General features: G+C 51.0%; 2 protein-coding genes across 5 annotated transcripts in view; one reads left to right on the top strand and one right to left on the bottom strand.

Annotated features, from left to right (window-relative positions):
• Nucleotides 1-12,767, top strand: part of Sulf2 (sulfatase 2) — an 81,804-nt gene extending 69,037 nt beyond the window's left edge. For all 3 annotated transcript variants that reach the window (XM_075963109.1, XM_075963108.1, XM_075963107.1), the window contains exons 8-21: nt 753-881; nt 2,038-2,094; nt 2,696-2,825; nt 3,813-4,014; nt 4,806-5,034; nt 5,131-5,227; nt 5,626-5,720; nt 6,625-6,684; nt 7,121-7,290; nt 7,477-7,619; nt 8,978-9,101; nt 10,675-10,708; nt 10,929-10,982; nt 11,868-12,767. In XM_075963109.1, coding sequence (XP_075819224.1) covers nt 753-881; nt 2,038-2,094; nt 2,696-2,825; nt 3,813-4,014; nt 4,806-5,034; nt 5,131-5,227; nt 5,626-5,720; nt 6,625-6,684; nt 7,121-7,290; nt 7,477-7,619; nt 8,978-9,101; nt 10,675-10,708; nt 10,929-10,982; nt 11,868-11,898 — 1,555 coding nt within the window. In that variant the 3' untranslated portion in view covers nt 11,899-12,767. The remainder of the gene's footprint in view (nt 1-752; nt 882-2,037; nt 2,095-2,695; nt 2,826-3,812; nt 4,015-4,805; nt 5,035-5,130; nt 5,228-5,625; nt 5,721-6,624; nt 6,685-7,120; nt 7,291-7,476; nt 7,620-8,977; nt 9,102-10,674; nt 10,709-10,928; nt 10,983-11,867) is intronic.
• Nucleotides 12,768-13,232: 465 nt separating this feature from the next.
• The window catches only part of Ncoa3 (nuclear receptor coactivator 3), an 88,351-nt gene continuing 81,931 nt past the window's right edge, over nt 13,233-19,652 (bottom strand). Inside the window, exons 19-23 of one of the 2 annotated variants that reach the window (XM_075963104.1) lie at nt 18,759-18,848; nt 17,874-18,093; nt 17,109-17,283; nt 16,565-16,703; nt 13,233-16,296 (exon numbers count right to left, since the gene is read on the bottom strand). In XM_075963104.1, coding sequence (XP_075819219.1) covers nt 16,285-16,296; nt 16,565-16,703; nt 17,109-17,283; nt 17,874-18,093; nt 18,759-18,848 — 636 coding nt within the window. In that variant the 3' untranslated portion in view covers nt 13,233-16,284. The remainder of the gene's footprint in view (nt 16,297-16,564; nt 16,704-17,108; nt 17,284-17,873; nt 18,094-18,758; nt 18,849-19,652) is intronic. The other variant, XM_075963106.1, reaches the window with a different exon arrangement.

The following is a 19,652-nucleotide window of genomic DNA, read 5'->3' as shown; positions in this document are numbered from 1 at the left end:
CCTTCCACTCTTTCCTCAAGGGCCACGTGGGCCGTGGGCCTCAGCCATTCTCCTTGACTTAACCTTTGAGATGGCAGCCTGCAGCAGAGATGCTAGCGGGAGGCAGAGAGGGAAGAAGGGTTGGTAACCGTGGGGGCCTCGTCCCTGTAACAGCTGAGGTGGGGGGACATCAAGGACACCAGGTGTGTGCAGAGGACGGGGCTTGCACAGCAGCCCTCGACACGCCTTCAAAGCCAGCGAGGGGTGGACACGAAAGAACTCCAGTAAGATGGAGCTAAACACCTGTCTTCATACCCCATCCCTCTGTCACCCCGCCAGCTAGCCATGGGCTGGGCTGGGCATTCTCGCATGGATGGCCACTGAGTGGGTTGCCCAGCAGTCGTTGGCTAAGATATGATCCCAGAAGCGGGAGAAGGGAAGATCAGTATCACTTAGCTGTCTGGGGGAAGATCATTCTGGGTGGAGGATGGCAAGAGCTTAGGGGCCAGACTATGCATTCCCAGACAGCAGGAATCTACAAGGGTTGGGCATTTGCCCTAGAGGCACAGGGGGTGGCCTTAGGGCAGGTAACCTTGTCAGCTCAGCACCTTGGTAACAAAGGATGATTCAGCTGGAACTCCCCTCCATGAAGGTTGGGGTGGTGTGATGGGAGCTTCCTCTCCCGAGGATGTTCCTCTTTCATCACCTCCAGCTGTCTCTGTTCCAAACCAAGCTATCCTCCAGGTGGCCAAGTTTCCAATCCCTGTCCCCAGGAATCCTCACATCGTCCTCAACATTGACCTGGCCCCCACCATACTGGATATCGCCGGGCTGGACATCCCCGCAGACATGGATGGGAAGTCTATCCTCAAGCTATTGGACTCAGAGCGGCCAATGAACCGGTGAGAAGGGTGCAGGATGGACCCAGGGAAGGAGGGGACTCCCTGGCCAATGTGAACTCAGCCAAACCACAGGGAACTTGGAAGGCCACTAGCATCAGGAACTAAGGACCTAGGTGCCCCCACGCTAACGCATGAGATAGCAAAGGATCAACCCTCTCTGGGATTTTATCCTCCCATCTGGAGTTGAGGACCCTTCCAAAGTTAAAATGGTGGAAAGGCTGAAGTACCAGTAGCCACTGTGTGATCACAGGGGCATGGGGACCGTGTTATGTGCCCGGGGATCCCAGCAAGTTTGCTCCCATAGTCCCCCAGCAAAAGGGACTTACATTATCTGAGTCCTAGAGAGGTAAGATGATAACCAAGAATTCAGACTCTTTGTCGCGACGACTGTGGCTTTTATGGCCCTGGTGATGGGTGGTGTGACTGACAGGAACATGTTCCAGGTGTCCTGGGCTGCAGAAGGAAGCAGCAGTGAACAAAAAAAAAAATAATAAGTGGAAGGAAAGATGGGCTGAGATGAGGGACCAGAAAGGCAGGAGCGACCCCTGGTGGTCAGGACTGAAACTGCCTGCTGGCTAACAGGTCACCATGCTTGGTGTTGTCCTTTGCCCTGAGCCTTGCCCTGGCTTTCTTCCCAGAGGGCCCAACCTTTGGCTGCCCTGAAAGGAGATACATTCTCCGATTGAGAGAGCTGGAAGGGTGTGAAATACACGTGCAGAGTGCGGGGCACACTCTGAAACCATCTGAGAATTGGGGGACAGAGTAGAATGTTGTTTCTCAATGCCCCCACCTATGAAATGGAGAAGACAGCATGCATTATACACACAGGCTGTGTACAGAAACCTGACCCTAATGGGTCAGGAGGAATGGCCCTCTACAGATACTCATTAGCCCAGACCTGGGGAGTGCTGTCTCTGCCAGCATTTGGGGGCCTAGGCTCCTGGGAAACTCACTCACACACACACACACACACACACACGTAACCGGGCAACTTCAACCAACCCCAGAGAGGCATTCAGAAATACATCTTGGAGAAGTGGCCCTGCCCATGGGGTGTGGGGACCTTTCCCAGTGTCTCACTGGCCACTCACAATGACTGCCACAGCCCTGAGGCCTGGAGCACCTGTGGACAGGGCAGGACCTGCTTGTTTCCTAGGTTCCACTTGAAAAAGAAGCTGAGGGTCTGGCGAGACTCCTTCCTGGTGGAGAGAGGGTGAGTGTGGGGCAGGGAGGTCGGGCCCTGCTAGGAGCTCCTGCAGCTGCAAGACTGGAGGGGTCACATTGATGCTATGCTGGTGACTGAGTGACTCGGGCTGTATGTCTAAAGTCCCAGTCATGATCGGGTGACTGATGCAGAACTCTAACTGAAGGCCCCATGTGTCCCCCCCCCCTTCAACCTATTTGGCAGAGCCTACATGGTATCTTCCTTGCTCATTTATCCCAACTCAATCCATCTGGAATGAACTGCTTCTAGAGACTTCCCATTAAAATCTCAGTGTGGGGCTGGAGAGACAGCTCAGTGGTTAAGAGCACTGGCTGCCCTTCCAGAGGTCCTGAGTTCAACTCCCAGCAACCACATGGTGGCTCACAACCATCTATACTAGGTTCTGATGCCGTCTTCTGACACAAAGATATCCATGCAGAGCGTTCATAAATAAAGAATACACAAATAAATTTAAAACCCATGTGCTCTCAGCAGCTAGACATACGTCCTCCACTGTAGGTCCCCACAGAGCTGAGTGGGGCTTGCCGTCTAGGCTAGCACAAGTCGTCCCAGGGATCCCCTAGTTCAGCCAGCCCCTCATCTCCCTCAGCAAACTGCTCCACAAGAGAGACAATGACAAAGTGGATGCCCAGGAGGAGAACTTCCTGCCCAAGTACCAGCGTGTGAAGGACCTATGCCAGCGCGCCGAGTACCAGACAGCTTGCGAGCAGCTGGGGCAGGTGAGATGGCCCGCAACCCCCTGGGCCTCTAGGGTGTGGTCCCTTGGTTACCAGGAGTCTCTGATCCCTGTCAGAGAAGCAGTGTCCTCTGAGTGTGTGACTTTGCATGAGGGAAAGACCAGCAGGCAGGGTGATGGCTTCTGTGCTGTCCTTTTTGTGCCTGTCTTGCCATTTACAGGGGGATTAGGTAATGACCTTCAAGATTTTTTGTTTTAATATAACACTTGTAATCCAGGTGGTCTCCAGGGAGAGCAAGGGCTGGTGTTCAGAGAGCCCAAAGAAAGCTTTTCCAAAACGGGCTGTGGGGTGCGACAGTTCACTGGGCACGAGCCACGGAGCATAGGGAGATGGGAAGGACGGGGTGAGATAAGAGAGCCTGTGGGCATGTGGTGTGAGCAGGAGTGGGGCTCCCCTGGCCCACCTCCAGGGGCACGAGGGCAGCAGGAAGCTCTGACACAATAGACTCTGGCAGCCAGCAGAGCAGACTGGTGGGGGAGAGGGCAGAGTGAACAAGACATGGGGCTAAGTATCACAGTGACAGTTCCCCCCAGCCGGGTGACCCGGGGCAAGGATCCCGACCTCTCTGTGTTTTCTCTCAAGGCGGGGTGAGGGACACACGGGTATGCCGAAAGAGAGTGTGGGGCTGAGAAAGAGCAAGGCCAGCAGGGAAGGAGATCCGGGCAGACTATACCAGGATTACCAGCCTGGGACCTAAAGATCAGGCCTGGGAAGGTTTTAAATGGGAGTGGCATGACCCTGAAAGAGGACTGCAGGGCCACAGTGAGGGCAAGAGTTAGGCAGACAGGAGCAGCCACACCAGGACTGTCTCGCTGCATGCAATGGCAGGTCCAGCTATGTGTGAAGACAGGAGCAGGCCCTTGGAGGTGGCAAGGGTATGACGCTAAGCATGGGCAGGGAGAGGAGAGGTGGGTATGTTAAGCAGGTTCCCCGGGGCCCGGATGCCTGAAGCCCTGCTGTGTCCCACAGAAGTGGCAGTGTGTGGAAGATGCTTCCGGGACGCTGAAGCTGCACAAGTGTAAGGGCCCCACGCGGTTTGGTGGCGGCGGCAGCAGAGCCATCTCCAACCTGGTGCCCAAGTACTATGGGCAGAGCCGCGAGGCCTGCAGCTGTGATGGTGGCGGAGACTACAAACTGGGCCTGGCTGGACGCCGCAAACTCTTTAAGAAAAGTAAGTGTCACAGGCCTGGCCAAACTAGGCAGGAGAAGCAGCCTGGGCCTGGGGCCACGTAAACTTCAAACAATTCCACAGACACTTGTCTCCAAGCCTGGGTGTGTCCTCAGGGAAAGGGACACAGCCAGACCTCTCCCAAGCCATCATTCAAGAGAGCAGCAGTGATAGGGTAGCTGCTAGGAGGCTAGAAGTGTGGACAAGAGACCAAGGCCAAGCACATGGGGCCAGCCGGACACTCTAGGATGGGTGTCTCCTTCCAGATGGGACCCCGTGGTCTGGAGAGGGCAGAGATGAGGTGGTCAATTCCATGGTCTCAAATCTCCCTCACATGGCCACTCTAAAGGTGAGAGAAACAGACAGCTGAGGGCCAGACAAAAAGCCGGGTGGCATGGACGGGCCATTGTGTCAAAGGAAGAAGTAGTCAGGTCTAGACGTGGCTTGAGGGGCAAGCCATCAGACCATGTGGACGGTCTGCTTTCAGAGTCCACACTGGCAGACTCACCTGCTCCCAGAATGCACCTGTGGCCCATATGAGTGGAGAGAGGGCATCTTGCAAGAGTTAACTCTCTCTTTTTACTGCCTGGGCGGGGGAGGGGGGGAGAAGGATGGTGGTAGGGAGGGCCTGGGGATGGATGGACTCAGATGTCAGCCCTGGGTGGAAGTGTCTTTACCCACAAAGCTGTCTCACTAGCTCTCCCGAAACCCTCTGGTCACTTGAAGACCCATGGCCAAGATACCTGGCTAGCCTGTCCCCAGCCTCTCTGACCTGTCCCCTCCGATATCCACAGAGTACAAGACCAGCTATGCTCGTAACCGCTCCATCCGTTCCGTGGCCATTGAGGTGGATGGTGAGGTATACCACGTAGGCTTGGACAGCATGCCCCAGCCCCGGAACCTTACCAAGCGGCACTGGTCAGGGGCCCCAGAAGACCAGGATGACAAGGACGGTGGCAGCTTCAGTGGTACTGGCGGTCTTCCAGACTATTCCGCCCCTAATCCCATTAAAGTGACCCATCGGTGAGAGCCCAGGTGGAGGTTGCCCAAAGGGAACAGGGGCAGGCTGGGCCCTTCTCCACCCCTCAGGGCCACTCTTGACCCCTCCCCCTTGAACAGGTGCTACATCCTCGAGAACGACACCGTCCAGTGTGACTTAGACCTGTACAAGTCCCTGCAGGCTTGGAAAGACCACAAGCTGCACATCGACCATGAGGTTCGGCAACCAGGGGAAGCACAATTGGGTGCCACAGTCTCCATAGCAGCATCCATAGGGAGGGCAGGGAGACCTGGCCACGAGAAGAAGATGGTTCCCACCTCCACCCCCAAATCCATGACCCCATAACGGGAATCTGATAGCCAGCCACAGGGCCAACCCAGAATCAGCTGGCCGAGGCCTGTCATACATTAGACCCGCAAGATGTCCTGATAGAGTTCGTCCTTTCTACAGCCTTGGTGGGCTCCGCTGATTGTCCCCTCTGGTCCTTCAGGGGACCCTAGCTGAGGGGAAGGGGAACCCTCTTCCCCAGGCAGAAGCACGAATGTAGTCGTGGCTGTACCCTTGCCACCACCGTTGCCCCGTGATTTCTAGTTCTTCTCCTGTTGCCCCCTCAGATTGAAACCCTGCAGAACAAAATTAAGAACCTGCGAGAGGTCAGAGGTCACCTGAAGAAGAAGCGGCCAGAAGAATGTGACTGCCATAAACTCAGGTGTGGTAGCGGGCAGGGTAGCTCAGGATCCACCCCACACACCCCTGCAAACACTAACTCCCCTTCCTTCCCAGCCTCTTTCTTTGCTTTTCAATTGCATCCTTGCCTGTCAAGATGAAGGAGTCAATGATAACTCTCTCTGGTGGCGGCTCTAACAGGAGGCGGGGTCTTGCCTTGAACAGCTGGCTCAGGCAGGGACACTGCGTCTCCTCACTGTCTTTGGGAACTTGTGGGCTGAGGGACTCGAGGTCCCTGCTACCACTCAGGCTCTGCCTGTGAGAACGTCCCACATGGAAAGATCCTATCTGCGGTCACTGTCCAGTGTGGTGGTCATAGCACACACATGACTAGCGAATGTGACGCCAGAATTTTACTTTACCCTGGCTGTCCAGGATCAGGCCTCGGACTCAGCAATGCGCCAGCCTCTGTCTCCAGAGCGCTGGGTTAGTGGTGTGTGCCACCTCCACCACCACCCACTCCCAGCTAAATTTTTTTTTTGAGAACTTTACTCGATTTAAACTGAAGTAGGCATACTGCTCTGAACACCTGAGCTGACTTGTAGGGCTTTGAAAACTCAGGTTCCCAAGATCCCCTTCTAAGCATTAGGTACACGTCTTACTGGGAAGTGATCTTTCGAGGTCAAGGCTGAGACCACCTGAAGCGTGGCTCAGCTTCCAGTCTGGATTCAATTATACCCACTCTGGCCATGTATGGTCTAGCCTGGGGCATCCAAGACAAGTGTGGAGCTGGCATGCTGGGGAGTGTAGTCCTACTACATGAGAGACGGGCATAGGGGAGCCCAGGAACCCCATTGCATACTTGCCAGGGTGTTCTGCGCTGCAAGGCTCCTGACTCTTAGGGTTTTGTTTGTTTATTTATTTGGGGGGGGGGGTGTCTGTTGCAGTTACCACACCCAGCACAAAGGCCGCCTCAAGCACAAAGGCTCCAGCCTGCACCCTTTCAGGTAAGGGTAGGGACCGACCACAGGGGTAAGGTGTGCGGCTCTCAGAAACAGCTCCCGCCTGTAGCTAAAACCCAATATGGAAAAGACAGAAGGCCCCCTTGGCTTCCCCCAGGAGGTGAGGTCTGTGTAGTCCTTGGAGAGGCTGGCCCCAGGTCCATGCAAAGACCTCTGGAGCCCCTCTGTGGCTAGTTATGGTGCTGCAGCCACACTAAGCACTGCTCCCACGGTGTGTGTGAGCAGGGATCCTGACAGCCACCTCACTTCACAGGCTGCAGGGGGCCTGAAGGAGGCTATGGGGGGAGAAAGGCCCTGGGGGTCGACAGTGGGGCTTAGCATCCTTGATGACTGCCCAACCCTGAGGGTGGACCACAAAGCTGGGGCTCATTGATCCCTCAGGGGTCCTAAGTGTGTGTGGTCCTCTGTGCCCTCCCCCCAGGAAAGGACTGCAGGAGAAGGACAAGGTGTGGCTGCTGCGGGAGCAGAAACGGAAGAAGAAGCTGCGCAAGCTGCTCAAGCGGCTGCAGAACAACGACACGTGCAGCATGCCGGGCCTCACGTGCTTCACCCACGACAACCACCACTGGCAGACCGCGCCTCTCTGGACGCGTGAGCAAGCGGGGGCACGCAGGGGACGGGAGGCCTGTAGATAGCCTCTGGACCCTGGAGGTGTGTTAGAAACCTGTGCCTGGTATCAGCCTGTCGCTTGGCATTTGAGAGACTGGCTCAGGGAAGCTGACAGACTCGTGTTTCTGCGGACACACTTGGAACATGCTTGCTTCCTTCCTTCCACAGTGGGGCCCTTCTGTGCCTGCACCAGCGCCAACAATAACACATACTGGTGCTTGAGGACCATCAATGAGACCCACAACTTCCTCTTCTGTGAATTCGCGACTGGCTTCATAGAATACTTTGACCTCAGTACAGACCCTTACCAGGTACAGATGCCGCCAGAGAGATGGGGAGGTGGGAGCACAGGGCACACAGTCTCCTTCAGAAGGGCAGAGAAGTTCCACCAGGTCCCTAAGATGGGAAGAGTGAGTTCCAAGGCCACGTGGAGTCTGGGACTCTGGGGAGTCAACAAGTGTCTCCCTCCATTACCCTCGCTCTGATCTATGGTACAGCTTTTCCCTCGCCCTTGGCTACACACAAGGCTCAGCAGGCACTTCCGTGGACCCTTAGAGCAATGGAGCTACAGGGTCAGGACGCTCTGGCCTGGCACAGACTGCGGGCAAGCAACCCTCCCACCAGGCATCCACTCGAGGGAAGCTCTGTGCCTTCTTTTCCTATGGCAAACAACCTAGGCACAGATATGATTGAAATGGCTCCGAGCCACACGAGATAAGCACAAGCCACAGGGCACCTGGGAACCAGAACTTTCCATCTTAGCTGTTTGGGAGAGTAGCCTCTGGAATGTCCAACTGTTCAACCGCATTCAAAAAGCCTGAAGCATCTTCATGCAAAGTGACTTCAGTAGCCACAGCCTGGCAGTCTTCCTTCTGATAGGCTCAGCCCGTCCATATTTTACCAATGAGAGCGCCAGACAATGCCAGTCAGTGATCATACCAGGCAAGGCCTCCACACCCCTGACCCACCTTTGTACCTAGTGGCTGTTTTCCCATGGGGGAACAAGAGCGGGCTTACAAACAAGGCTTAGAAGGTTCTCTCCCAGCTAATGGGAAAGCTCCAGACACCTAGTGGGCAGCTCCAGAATTTCAAGGTTAAGGATATGGACATAGCCTGTCTTCTCCATTTCCCGTCCCCCCCGAAGCAGACCTGGCAGAGAGGATCTGACCCTTCATCTCACTCCTCCACACGGTGGCTCTTGCAGAAGTGAGAGTGGGTGTAGACAGTACACCCATAGCGCCTCTGCTCCCAGCCCACCTGAGTTAAGTGCCCTGGTTTGAAGAGGAGATGGAGGTAGGGGGTCCCGTAGCACAAATAATAAAAACCCAGAGACAGATATTGGAGTTCAGCCTGAAGATCAGAAAAGCAAAGCAGCCAAGCCACCAGAGAGCTCTTACGTCTATGAAATCTTCAGACTGAACGAGAGTGAGTTCCAGTCTCCTCCCGTCTTATATTCCTCTCTAGTGCTGGGATTAAAGTGCATCACCACCACCCAGCCTAACTAGTGTGGCTACTGGATTAAAGGTGTGTGCCACCACTGCCTGGCCTGTATGGCTGACTAGTGTGTCTGCTTTACACTGACCTCCAGGCGAGTTTTATTAGAATACAAGTGAAATACCACTGCAGGGTCCCAGGACCTTCCCTATTAACGGCCACCCTTTCCCACCAGCTGATGAACGCAGTGAACACGCTGGACAGGGATGTCCTCAATCAGCTGCACGTGCAGCTCATGGAGCTGAGAAGCTGCAAAGGCTACAAGCAGTGCAACCCCCGGACCCGAAACATGGACCTGGGTGAGTAGGGGTCCCAGTGCGGAACCTGCAGAGAAGAGCTTAGGTCGTGTCTGACCCAAAAGTGAGCCCAGAATCACAGGGAAGGGTCCAAGTCTCTTCTAAGTCTAGACAAAGGATGGGGAAGGCTATAAACACCTTCTGGCTTTCACGGGGCTGTGCTTCCCGAGAGCTGAGAGCCTTTACCATTGATACCAGACACAAACTTCTTTCCCACGTCCCCCCTTTTGTTCACTACGCAGAATGTAACCCTGTGAGTTAAGGAAGCAAATGTATGCGTGAGATGTGAAGCTGGCATTCTGCTCAGAGCCAAGGGTCCATACAGGGAAGGCTGTGGCTTGAGTGGAGTGAGACAGGATCATTGGGGCTCTGTGATAGATCAGGGGTGACCACTGTAGAGGAAGCAGTCACCTGTTGAGAAAACACGGCAGCTGAGAAGTAGGAGGGACATAAACAAGCCCAGTGTGGTGGTGGAGTGACATGTGACATGCAGGGTCAGCCAGTCATCCTGTACAGGCTTTGCAGGCCACGGAGAAAGGTTTAGACTTTAATTGAGATGGTTTCGGGAGCTGATGGGAGGGTTTAAGTTTGGGCAGTGAAAGTCAACATTTAAAAGAAAAGACAGTGATTACGAAGTAGAGGATGAAGCTGGATCCGGTAAAGAGCAGCACATAACAGTTACCCACTTTATCCACGGAGACTTGGGGCTGTGACTCAGTATGAGAGAGGATAATGGGCTTGAGATACGGTACTAAGGGCCACACGACATGGGGGTGATGTGGAGGTGACAGAAGAGGGGGAGACACAGGCTACTCCTGGGTTTGTGGAGGGGTGGGAAGAGAGCAAAGTCAGCAGCTCTAAGTTCAGGGTGCCAGCTGGATGCGTGAAGATGGAAACCATCAGAAGGATGTCAAGTGTAGAGGGAACAACCTCAGAACCCTTGTCATCTGTTTGTCCTGAGAGGCCTCAGATTCCCATCGGGAAAGAGGGAAGTGGAGAAGACAGACCCAGATGTCCCAGTCTGCGTTATGATGTGGGGAGGTCCAGAGTGGCTACAGTGGTGGCAGGAGACACCTGACCCTACCCAGATACTTGCTTCTACTTGGTGGTGGTCATGCAGTCTCATCTAAGTACTGTGATGCATGGGAATTCTGAGGCAATCCTAGCCCCAGCTCAGAAGTAAGCAACGTGAACCCAGTGACTGACACATGCTCAGGTCCTCATATCCTCAGGAATTCAGAGTGCAAGCATAGGGGTCCCTCACCCACCTACCCACAGCCAGTGAGTCTCGTGCGGCACTAGGACCCATACCTCTGCCTACTTCCCCACTAAGGCCATTGAGAATGAAGGCTAAGTGGGGTCAATGGGGGCGGTATCTACAAGGCCATCTGGCATACTAAAGGGGTCATCATCATTCACCCACTCTACCTGAGCAAGGGACACTAGTGACATCCTGGCACTGGTATTTGTGACAAGCCAAAGGTGGTTTACCTGTCTTCCTTAGCAGTCATAAAGCCTGCTGATGCTTGTACCATTTTACCTTAAACGGTTCCTGTTCTGTCCATCTCTCACTTAGGACTCAAAGATGGAGGAAGCTATGAGCAATACAGGTATTTGGTTTTGTTACTTAAGTTTGGGCTAAGTCTCCCCATCTTGACCTCTTTTTTTTTTTTTATATGGTTGTACCTATTGAGAAACTGTCTACTGAAGTGTCACCTCAGACACATCTCTGCACAGTTCGGGGGTTGGGGCCGGGGGGGGGGGGGGCGCAACGATACAATCTTAGTGATAGTTAACACAGATCTTCCTTTTGGCACCTGAAAAATGCAGGCAGTTTCAGCGTCGAAAATGGCCAGAAATGAAGAGACCTTCTTCCAAATCACTGTGAGTTGATGAACCAGTCTGCAGACAGGCAGAGTTGGTTCTGACTTGCTAGTTTCTGGTTTTGTTGCTATTGTTTTGTTTGTGTGTGTTTTCCCGGAACTAGGGGTTGAAGCCAGGAGTCATCCATGCTAGGCAAGAGCTCTACCAAACACCATCCCGGCCTTGTTTCCTCTCTCTGGGGCTGTTCTTCATGCAGCATCTTCATTGCCCTCTGTTCCCATACTCAGAGAGGACAAAGTAATAGCTGTTTCTTCTGTAAGATAATGCGAATATATTTCATAATTTAAAATTAACAGCTAATCCTAATAGGCTGCTGTTCTCTGTAGTAATCTGCATGGCTGAGCTATGGCAGTGTTGAGAGCTGAGTCAGGGCTACAGTGACAGACACCGTGAAGACCGTGGCTGCGGTGTATACCCTTCTCGCAGAGTGGCTGTCACGGGCCATGTGGACAACCTCAAGTCTTAGGGGCAGCCAATTGGTTCCCAGGGGGTGTGGATACAGCTTGCCGGATTCTCCCCAAAATGCAAATGTGAGAGTTGGCTTTAAGACTGACAGCTCACCTGTCCACTCCCCTCTGCAGTGACCCACCCTGGCCCTCCTCATGTATGTCAATCTCTGCGGCTTCACGAGGACAGTAATGGGCCAGCTTCCAGAACATGCATCTCAAATCCTTAGCCACATTTCTACCCAGACCCTTAACAAATGTCCACTGAGTCGCTAAGTGAGCCATTAACCGTGAGGCAACCGGGTGGAACAATTCCTTCCTCACGGCCAACACTCCTGTCCACCAGCCACACCCCTCAACCAAGCTTTGCAGTGTAGGGCTGATTTAAAGTCTGAACAGCATGGCAACCAAAGGCTGAGAAGTGTGTTTTGTTCCGCAGGGGACAGCTTTGGGAAGGCTGGGAAGGTTAAGCGGCCATAGAGAGGAACATCCAAAACCAGAGGCCTTGTGTGGCTGCCCAGGCTGTGCGAAAAACACATGATTCCCAGTGCTGGAACTGGGAGGCCTGACAGGAGGCAGGGCCTGCTCTCTTGGGACATGAAATCCTTGGAAGACTGCGCCCAGACTTCCCCGGGCCCATTTTTTTTGCCCTGCTTTGCTTTGGATTGAACTTCACCAGCTGCTCAGAAAACATTCTCACGTCTGGAATCTGTCAGCCCTCTCAGAGGCTCGGACGGACAACAGGACTGATTTCCATGGATCTCCTCCAGGGATGAAAATTGCTGGGATTTTTTTTTTAAGTCGTATAAGAAAACATTCTTGTTTTAACCTTCTTATTCTTTGGAGAAAGCACGAACATGGGCAACCCCGGGTGCTGCCGGCAAGGCAGTCTGGCCATGAGTCAATAGCACAAAAGCAGCCCCATTCACCTGGCCGGATGACCCGCTGCCTCTGAAGCTGCCTTCACTGTACATATGTGACTGCTCACATGTAACCAACACAGGGACTTTAGGGGAATCTCACTAATACAAAATCCCGTTCTCAAGAGTCGTGGTGTCAATAAACGCTCTGTGGCCAGTGTCAACAAAAATCCCTCGAGCTTGTGGACATTTCTGTTCCCACCCGGGATCCATTCCTTTGTTATCCAGCCCAGAACTCACGTTTTCTAAGGTACCGAACACCCAAGCTGATGTGTGTCCTGTGTTTTAATGACATTGTATTTGTAAAGAAATTTTGTAGTATAAGCACCATCTTACAGTGTTCATACCCCCAGCCAATGACTAGCTACTGGTATGAAAAAAATCTTTGAATTTTTGTAAAAGGTTATGTTGGGACTTTTCTTTTTGCTGTCTTTTATTTATTTATTTTTTTTACTTTAAGTGTTCGGGATACTGCTGGTGCCTCTGCGAAGGGTGCACCTTCAACTGCAAGGGCTTTGGAGAAGCAGAGGGTTGCACATTAATATTAAACCTACCATGCTTCACGGGGCTGCACAGGTAAGTCCACCAGCTCTGGGGCATCTGGAGGTCTGTTTCTCAGCAACAAGGCCTGCACTCATCCAACCCTTTGTTAAACCAAGTAGGGTGATCCGGTCCACGTGACTGCCAGAAAGCTAGGGTGGGTAGAGGTGGAAAGGTCAACCCACCCCATGTCTCAGCAGAGGGCACTCGTGTTTGTCTAGATGGTTTTCAAATGCTTTGAAAGGCCTGTTTTTGACCTCACAGACACGGTGTCCTTATTCCTTCACCCTCTTTCACCCCTGACCCGGGCACTGGAGGAGAGGAACAGCATGCTTAGGCTGAGGTTTAAATAGAAACCTTTATTTACAAGAGCATCAGACAGTCAGCAAGGCATCCAAAGCTCACTCCAACTGAGTCACCCATGTGGTTTTGATTCCTTGCAGGGTAAAGAATGGCTCCCTTTTAGGTGACACAACATAAACTTGATTAAACCCATATTTGTTCTCGGAGGTGTCACTTCCTGAGAATTTACTGCTCTTGGAACAACACTTCATCTTCTTCAAAACTCCATATATTCAAAGGAAAGGAAAGGGGGGAGGCAAGAACAAAAGAGAACAATGCCCTGCTTTTAAGTCATCCGCATTGGAGGTGGGAACACCCCCTGTTGCTTCATGGCAGGATCACAGGTGCAGCTAGCCTAGAGACTTGCTCCTGTAACACCCACTTGGGAACAATTCACGGCCTCCCTCCTCAGATAGAAAGGGCCTGGACTGGCATGTGGGCAACTGGCAACCCTCACGATGGTCCAGCTGCATCTGCCTCAAGAAAACATCTAGGCTGTGAAGCCATTATCTTCTGCAGCACCCACTGCTACACACCCCCAGCTCCGCTCAGCATTTAATCCTGATGGACGGAGTAGGGCTGCTAATGACCGGGCACAGTTCAGAGAGAGAGCGGTCTAATACCAACAAGACAGCTTCATTTATTTTTGAAGAAACATGTTTCCTTAATATCATTTGATCTTCATAAAATATATTTTTTATTTATATATCTTTGGATTCAGCAAAAAAGTAGGTACTGGAAATGTCCCACATCATAAAAGCAGATGGAAAGATAATTTATACTGTTTGCCCAAGAGACACCTAGATTTAAAGAGGGGCCAGGGAGGAGGAGGGGGATGCGAGGTAGGCAACAGGAGTACAAAGAGAATGATCCAAAAAGACTAAAAGGGCAATTCAGGTAAAAACAAATTATCCCAAAGACTATTAAAAGAAAATCAGAATTTTGAATTTGCACCAATAAAAATAAGTAGAAAATATAAAAACATAATAAACTTCCATTTTTCCCCATACAAAAAAAGGGGTGCCAGCCAGTTAGCCTGGCATTGGGGTGCTGAGGAAAGAAAGTTGGATCTTAAGTGTCTTTAGAAGAGACAGGAGCACCACTGTGGGCTACACAGTCTAAGCAAGGACGTCTCAGCCACAGCAGCCCAGCTCAGAGAGTCACCCGCGAAGCACAGAGACACAGTGGAAGCTTACGGATTTACAATCCAGGGCAGTAGGTCAGTCACAGGGGGGAATCCCATCATGACCTAACACGCTGGAAAGCCAAGTCCATCCTTGAGATGGCTCTGGAAATGTAAGCTTCACTTGTTCAGAGACAAAGTGAGGTGAAGCTCTCAGGGATACAAGTGGCTATATGTGGGGCTTTTAAAAAGTAACTGGCTCTCAGAAAATGAAACAGGGCTGGCAGAGATACCTGAAAGCCAGTCACAGTCTAGGAATCGAATTTCACTTCATTGTTTGAACCTAAGCAAACCCAAATAAAGGGCATTAAATTTGGTTTTCCCCTACTCCAAACTGCTAGAACAGGTGCCAAGAAGAGGCAAGAGAAGTGGCGGGAAGGGCTAGCAAGGGCCAAGGCCCACCCTCTGACTCAACAGCACGGGCAGGGCCTGGTTCTGACTCAGCATCCTGGTGCAGAGGTAGAGAGAGAGCCCATTGAGCAGAACAATGGGAGAGCTGAGCAGAGCCCCAGTGCCTTCCATCTCAGGTCCCAGCAACCAAAATCACTCTTCAAAGATGAATGGGCTGCATACTCAAGTTGTCTGAAACTATTATCATTTAATTTACGGACAGCTTAAAAAAAAAATTTTCAATTTGCTTTTTTTTTTCTTCCAATTCTTGGATTGTTTTTAAAAGCTCATTTCCCCATATCTATTCTTTCCCCCAAATTAACAAAGTGCGTAGTTCTCTGGTAAAGAAATTTTTAAAATTTTAAATGCCTACATCTAAACAAATGATCACTTTAAAAAGTCTTAGGATTAGGAGACTGAAGAGTGAGGCCTTCACTCTTAGGGTGAGGCAGAAAAGCTGCGGCCCCCGTCCTCCCCAGGATTGGCCTTCCGATGTCTACTCGCTTGTAGCCTCACTGCATGGAGTTCACAGAAATCGACAATGTTAAATATTTAGCTTCACAAACTCTGTAAAAATGAGCTGCTGTGACCTACAAAAAAAGGTATGTACATATTTTTACATAATACAATATCTTAAAAGATCATATTTACAAAAAGGAAACCTATTCACAGAAACACTGCGAGCTTCTGATTCAGAGTGCAGTACCTGGCCTTGGGTTTCACAAGTTTATTTCAAAGCATTATTGCTCTACCATATAGGCAAAGGGTGACACCAGTACTTGGAAGAAAACAACAAACAAACAAAAAACAAACATGTTCTTGTCCTAACAGATTAGTGCAGACAAAAACCAGGAATGTGGCTCACCATTCCTCACGCCCTTGGGAATATTGCATTTCTCCACGATTTCTTAAGTAAAGTGCACTTGGCTGCACATTAGCACGGGAAAATTAAATATTGTCTTCTCATTTTCCCTTCTGCAAAGCCATTTAACAGCAATGACAAATCCTTGAGAATTACAGGGTATTGGGACCTCATCAAGAGAAACCTAAGACGACAGACTCTAGGGACCACACTGTAAAGGACAAGAGCACAGGAACACGGGTTCCACTGGACAGAAGAGCGACACAGAGCTACTACACGGAAAGGCAGACTGTGCTCCTCGCCCAGTGCTACAGGACAGAAACCCTAGCCACCTAGATTTATGTGAAGACTTTGGCTGGTGAGGCAGGAGGAAGTGACACAGGAGAGCGGTGCTTACGAAATTCCTGTCTCCAGAATCACGTCCCCATGAGGCAGAACACCATGCCACACAGAGGCAGGGCATCAGGTAGACAGTGCACTTCAGCTTGGGACCCAGTTTTGCTCAAATGACAGCACTCGGAACACCTTGGTGGTCAAGTTGGTCACCTAGACAGTGACTCTTTAATCCCGATGAGTCTGTGCAGTGAGGGATGTCCTTATTGGTCCCAGCAGGGAGATGTCAGCAGTATTTCTGTTAACAGAGAAAACAGTCAGCACAGCGGAAAACCATCCCTCATCACACACTCTGCCAGGCACCGCTGTGACTGGTTCTTTAGAATCTTTGGAATCCAACATAAATACCTAATAAATAACCCAGGACCTTCAAACCAAATGCTTTTCAAAACTGTAATTTGTGTAACTTATATATCCGAGTTAAGTACACAGACCAACTTGGCAGGGTTCTGGGTCTAAACAGAGAAGGAAAACCTTTTTGGAGAGTTAAGAGTAGATACCCATACCTGCTCAGGACCCATGGGCATGCCAGACATGGGCATGGGGGTCATGTTCATCTGCCCCAGGTGGCCGCCACTGTTGTTCATGTGCACCATGTTGTATGCAGGGGTCCCCTGGGGAGCAAACTGCTGCTGGGGAAAGGAGCTGCAAAAAAAGGGGGGGGGGGGATGTAATACTGCTTCCAAATCAATCCAGACTACAGGGCACACAGACTATCATAGATGTCAGATGTCCCTCTGCCTAAGCAGAAAACATCAGAGAAAGAACGTATGGTCCTTGTTTTGTTTTGTCTTGGTGGTTGGTGGTGCTTGAGACAGGATCTCATTGATACCTCTGGTTCCCTGTGTGACCTCAAACTCAGAGATCCTCCTGCCTCTGTCACCTGAGTGCTGGGTGAGTGCCACCACTCCTGGCCTGAGGCGCTGTTAGGACTCAGCTTGCTCACAGATATGGGCATGGGATAAAGCAGCCCGAAGTAAGCCAAGCCTCGGGATCTCTCCGGCCTAAGTGTGACTCCAGCGCTAGGGTATAAAGATAAGCACTCTTTACCTGCTTCTGGCCAGGTTCCCTGACGGCCACCCCTTCATCTCTGAGGACTGATACATGGGTGCAGTCTGAGGATGCTGCACCATGGCATTCTGGGAAGGCCCCATTCTTGATGACATCATTGCACTAGGAGGACTAGACACGCGACCAAAGGCTGGATCTGGTGGTTGTCCCATTCCTTGAAGACATAAATAAGAATCAGTGTTCAAGTGCTGCACCCTTGGGATCTCAGCATCCTAGAATCACCGTGGGTGGCAGAGGATGGTGAAGAAGGGACACAGCTACAAGTAGCTGCTCTGGTGGTCTTGCTTCTCGCGAAGATGACAAAGTCATGGGTTTAGTAAAAAAAAGGATGTCATCTGCTTCATGACCTCCTGTGAGACAGACTCCTTCCCAGAGGGCAGGGCTGCACACTGGAACAGGTACTCTCCCGATAGGGCCCCTTTATACCAGTCTCTCCCAAAGGCAGGACTGAAGCACAGCGTGCTTAGTATAATGGTAGGCACTCAAGTCGCTGAGAAGAGACTGAAGCCCACATATGGGCTCTGTCCTCATAGAAAGACTGTCCAGAGATGACACAGCATTCTTCCCTGGACATGATGGAGGGGTGCTGGAGAACACACTCGCTCTCCCCGTTACTATACACAGCAGCTCTGTTTCCTCCTAAGATGGAGTGAACAGTAGTCTATTTTTCAAACACAACAGACCCAGTAGAGTTTGTGACCTCAGTAGCGTTACTTTGGAAAAGGCACAAAATGCCAGGTTTACCATAATTTGTTGGATATGGAAACTGCTGCGGGGGAGCTTGTGGCATTGCTGATCCTGCCAAAACCCCATCCATGCTAGGGGAAGCGGTGACATTGGGAGGTGGGCTGAAGGCCTGAGGCTGTGGCTGTGACATCATCATCGCCATTCTCTGCTGCTGCAGGTGATGGTTCATCAGCTCTCGTTTTTGCTGGGCAGCCATCTGAGCATTAAAAAAAGCCTGCTGCGAGACCATACAAGAGAACCAGTCAGTTTCACACAGTACCACAATACACGAGCTGTCAGAGAAAAGGCACCCAGTGTCTTCTCTGTAATTAAAGGAATAAGAAAATTATCAAAAATATCTCATAACTGTGGCTTCTAAATGTTGCCCAGTAAGCACATCCTCGCTATCTAGGATCAGAAGCGTTTACACATTCCCCAAAAGTCCAGTGGTTAGCTTACAATATAGCAACTCATCACAAAGGGACTCACTCTGGGTGATTTTACTGAAGGAATCCCTTCTCCCCAACCCCAGACTACTAACAAAGGAGAATAAGTATAGGGGCTAGTGAGATGGCTTAGAAGCTAAGAGCACTGGCTGTTCTTCCAAGGATCTGGATTCAATTCCCAGCACCCACATGACCACTCACAACCACCTGTAATTCCAGTCCCAGGAGATGTCACATCCTCTTCTGGCCACCAAAGGCATTGGGCATGCATATGATGCACAGCCATGAAGGGAACATCTCATAAACAGAAAATAACTTTTTCTAAAAAAGAGAAAGTATATGGAACCAATCCCTACACGAACTTCAGATAATTCTCATTTAGCCATGGACTGAAGACTAGGCAGAAGCCACCCCTATAATGGACTGTGGAGGGGCCCACCCTTGGCCAGGAACTTACCTGGGGCTGCATCATGGGCCTCATCACAGCAGCACCACCAGTAGGGTTTTCCATTTTCATCTCAAGTGCCTGCCGGCTCTGATTCAAAAACTGAACAGAGAGAAGTTAGTAGGGTCAAGTGTTAATGAGCCCCAATCAGCTTTACCAACTTTTAGCACCACCCAGTGAGATGATCTCTCCAAACACACTGAGCTGGGAAGCCAGCCACATCTAAACTCAACTGGTTTGTTTGCACTCTGCAGAAGAACAGTCAGCAGCTCAGAGCACACACTGTCCACCCCGGGGACCAGCCAGGCTCCTTTCACAGCACTGACATGGTGGTTCGCAGTCGCTGCTACCTCCAGCTCCAGGGGTTCCACACCTCTGGCATCCGCAGGCACGTGTATGTTTTTATGCACACGCACACACACATTATTAAAAATAAAGTAAATAGATGAGAAATGCTGACAAGTCCTTGCCTGAGTGTGGAAAGCTTGTTCGGCCCTGGGGCAAAAGCCAAAGAGCTAGGGAGCAGCACTGTGACAGGAGCTCAAGGGACCGTGTCAGGTTTCTCCAGGCCTCGTCCAGACAAAGAACAACTAACTTGACCAGATACTAGTGAGCATTTAGTAGGGAGAAACCCACTTCAGGAACAACTGTACCCTGGCTCCGGCCCACTGGACTCAGCTCAGCCACTTATCTACTCAAGACTAGTGCCACCAGATGTAATAAGCACACTTATCCGCACTTACAGTTTCTGCAGCCAGTTATGTTTTGAAACAATTATGTTTTAAAACAACTGGGAATTTTTTTTAAAAAATTAGGGATTAAGGAAACAATCAGGAAGAAATGAAAGTTCTAGTTGGAATATTAATTCTCTTTAAATATTTATTCTTATTTTAAGTATGTCTGCAT

Source organism: Microtus pennsylvanicus, chromosome 2 (assembly GCF_037038515.1).
Source record: "Microtus pennsylvanicus isolate mMicPen1 chromosome 2, mMicPen1.hap1, whole genome shotgun sequence".
Taxonomy (NCBI): Eukaryota; Metazoa; Chordata; class Mammalia; order Rodentia; family Cricetidae; genus Microtus; species Microtus pennsylvanicus.
Note: the sequence above shows the minus strand (reverse complement) of the source record. Positions and strands in the feature narration are given on the sequence as shown.